This window comes from Dermacentor silvarum, unplaced genomic scaffold, assembly GCF_013339745.2.
Source record: "Dermacentor silvarum isolate Dsil-2018 unplaced genomic scaffold, BIME_Dsil_1.4 Seq296, whole genome shotgun sequence".
NCBI lineage: Eukaryota > Metazoa > Arthropoda > Arachnida > Ixodida > Ixodidae > Dermacentor > Dermacentor silvarum.
In genome coordinates this window covers 189,987-193,468 of record NW_023606005.1, presented here as the reverse complement: position 1 = coordinate 193,468, position 3,482 = coordinate 189,987, and the positions used below count along the sequence as shown (strand labels likewise).

At 56.4% G+C, this 3,482-nt stretch overlaps 1 protein-coding gene across 1 annotated transcript; it reads right to left on the bottom strand.

Annotated features, from left to right (window-relative positions):
* Positions 1-2,003: 2,003 nt before the first annotated feature.
* Positions 2,004-3,241, bottom strand: LOC119434865 (uncharacterized; the record flags this gene model as incomplete). The annotated part of the gene is made up of 1 exon (XM_037701912.1): positions 2,004-3,241. A coding segment is annotated over exon 1 (1,238 nt), but the record flags the coding sequence as incomplete, so codon positions are not given.
* Positions 3,242-3,482: the final 241 nt, after the last annotated feature.

Sequence of the window (3,482 nt, the reverse complement as noted above, 5' to 3'; positions counted from 1 at the left end):
ATAGGCTTGTACCCTCCCCTTCGCGTTGCCAGTAGCCATGCCACAGGTTCTGTGAGATGGCATAAAGGCGCCCGCGAATTGTTGGTATAGACGCGGCACACGGCCGCAGCATGCCACGGGAACGCGCCGACGACGCGGCTCCGTCAGCCAGCTCATTCCCCACCACACCCCGGTGTCCCGGAACATGGTGAAGGAACACCCGCCGCCCGCCAACCTCGAGGGCCTGAAGGGCACGTTTTATGAGACGCACGCGTGCGTCTGTACCCCGCAAGCTTGCTAGAGAAGACAGAAGCGATAAGCAGTCACTGTATACATGGACTGGAGCGGCGCCACGCAAAGTCGCCGCATAATTCATGGCCTCCGAAACGGCACACGCCTCCGCAGCGTACGCACCGGTGGCGTTCAGAAGGCAAAAGCGTCGAACCTGATGAAGACGACCGGACGGGTCAAACACCACGAATGCAGCTCCGGCCGCACCGTTAGCAAATGACCCGTCCGTATAAATATGATATGCCTGTTCACGCGATAGGGACTCCGCCTGTGCGGGGGACAGGCGCGTGAATGCAGACCGGAGGCGGTCCCGTGGATGGTCCAACCAGGGGTCGCAAGGGTACTCGATTTGAGTCGGAAAAAAGGAGCTGGGGCCAAAGTAGGTCACCTGACGCAGGGTAAAGAGGGAGAATTCAGCGGCCAGGCGGTCAAGCTCCACCGTGAGAGGGGGGCAATTTGCGAGAATATGGAGCGCTGACGTGCGGGTAGTGTGGTAGGCACCCGTAATGGCAATAAGAAGTGATCTCTGTGCAGAGAGCACGCGGTTGGTGAGGTGGACACTGGGAAAAGCGGGCCACCAGACGGGCGAAGCGTATGCAACTGCAGGCAGCAGAACCTGTCTGTACAGCCGGCGAATAATGGCTGAATTTAACGTATGATGTAAGCGGAGGAAATTTAGTAAGCGGGCTGCCAATATCTCGGCTTTAGTTTTAATGTAGTCTACATGGGCAAAGAAATTAAGTTTTTCGTCAAAGACCACGCCGAGCAATTTAATTTGGTCTTTGTGCTGTAGGAAGGCCCCGTTCAAGCGGATGGACGGGCGCCTTTTTGATGTGCCAATGTGCCCGTTGTTAAAGAAGACGAAGTAAGATTTTGAAGAATTAATTTGGACCTTGTTCTGTGTTGCCCAATTACAGACCAAGGTGAGGACACCTTCTGCCACAGCCTGCAGCTGCAGTCGCGACTCGCCGGTGACTAGTATGACGGTGTCGTCCGCATATGCTTGTGCATGAACCCCGTCAGGGAAGGGGAGCTCCAGTAAAGAGGAAATTATAATATTCCAAAGTAGGGGGCTAATAGGCGAGCCCTGAGGGCTGCCTATTGTGGGTCGAGCCGACACCTCCCCCGCACAGGAGCGAAAAACAACACTACGGCCCGTAAGGAAGGACTGGAGGAGAAAGTAGACATTGGAGGGGCACTGATGTTTCCTCAAGAAGAAGAGAACGGCATCATGCCATACGCTGTCAAACGCCCCGGTAAAATCTAGAGAGATTAGCACCGCGGGGGTCCTGTTCCCCTTGAGGGCGAACAACCGTTGTCGCAAGGCGTACAGGGCCAGAGGGGCACTCCGCGCATGTGTAAAGCCGAATTGTCGGGGATGAATAAGTTTTCGAGAGTGTAAAAAGTACAAGCGGGAATTTAGAAGGCGCTCGAGAATTTTGCCGAATAAAGAATTCATAACAATCGGACGGTATGCGGAAGGTTGGTTAGGCGGACGACCGGGTTTTGGGATGAATATAATTTTGCCCGCTTTCCATCGAGAAGGGAAATGACCCAATTTCAGCGCGGCATTGAAAATTGAAAAGAAGAAATGGGGATGAAGACGGAAGAGATTTCGTATGAACATGGCGGTGAGCCCGTCCAGCCCCGGCGCAGCCCGAGGGTTGCCCAAGAACACCGCGTGCTCTATCTCAGTTGGCGTGAAAGGCAGATCGTCAGGGGCACGGGGATACGCAGCCCCGACCACGCGTCGGATACACCGGTGAAGATCGCTGTCACCAGCCGGATTATCCGTGGCGACGTGCGTTCGCAACAGCAGCGCCGCAGAACCGAGCACGGAAGAGGTGGCAGTGCCATCCACACCCTCCAGTGGCGGGAGATGCGTCGCCGGCCGCAGTTTATCAAAAGCAAGCTTGAAAGGTTGGCCAAAGAGGTGTTTGCGCGTGAGCTCGTCACAGAGTGTTTTGTCGAACGACGCCTTGGCACTTCGGATGTTGCGTTTATAAATAGCCGAGGCGCGAGCATATTGTTGCCGGAACACACCGCGAAGATCAGGGTCCCGCGTGCCCTGCATCCGTCGTCGCAAGGCACGCACCCTCGAACGTTCGACAGCCAGTTCCGGCGTCCACCAGGCATTCGCACGGGGGCCACGCGCCTTCACCGTGCGCAAGTTAGCCCTATGGAGAGCGTCGTACAAGTTGTAAAACTTGTTTACGATCATATCAAGCACTAGACCCGATGAAAATTCGCAGTGCGCGATATGAGCAAACCATACAGAACGCCGCAGGGACTCGAGGATTTGACATCGCGCAAAGTTGGTGAGGCGCTTAGTCGGTGCGCATGTCGTGCCCGAAAACGAAAAGACGAGGTACCTATGATCAGATAGCGTGTCCGCATCCGACACCGACCACATGTACCCGTTCCTCGTCAAAGGGACGGAGGCAAGCGTGACGTCTATCCACGAGTGTGCATAAGGCGTCTCAAACGTTGGGGGGGAGTCAGGGGAGTTGAGAATGCAAAGGTCGTTGGCGCACGCAAACTGAACGAGCTGTACGCCACGCGGATCGCCCGGAGGAGGTCCCCAGAGCGCATGCTTCGCGTTAAAATCGCCGGCTAGGATGACGTTGCTCGACGAGTAGCGCGAGAAGCATTGATTAAGCTCGTCCAGGATGGGGTCGATCGGCCGATGAGGCGGCGCATAAGTTGCGATGACGATAAAGGCCTGTCCCGCGCTCTCGCAGCCGACGGCCACAACGTGCTGCGACACGTAAAGCGGGAAAAGGTCGAAACCGGGAGCCCGGGCCAACAGCACCACGCGCGGGGCAACCGGGGCGTGAAAGGTGGTCAGCGAATGTGGCACGTGAGGGATACTGTCATCGCGCGTATATGGATCGGACACAATCGCGAAGGCAAAGCCCTCGCGTGTCATGTAGTCGACCAGTAGCTTGGTAGCGTCGCGAGTGTGATCCATATTCGCCTGGAGAAACTTAATGTTAGGCGCACTAGCCATGACGAAAGGATGCGCCAAGACAGTGAGAAGGCCAACGAGGAAATGGAAGCCACTCGCGACGCGACGCGCTCCATAAAGGCCCCCCCCCCCCCCCCCCCGGGCCAGTGGAGGAAACCCCCGTGTCAAACAAACCATTAAAAAGGGAGCAAACGTGCCCCGTCCGCGCGAGCCGACAGAGCGGTACGCTAATGTTAATGAACAG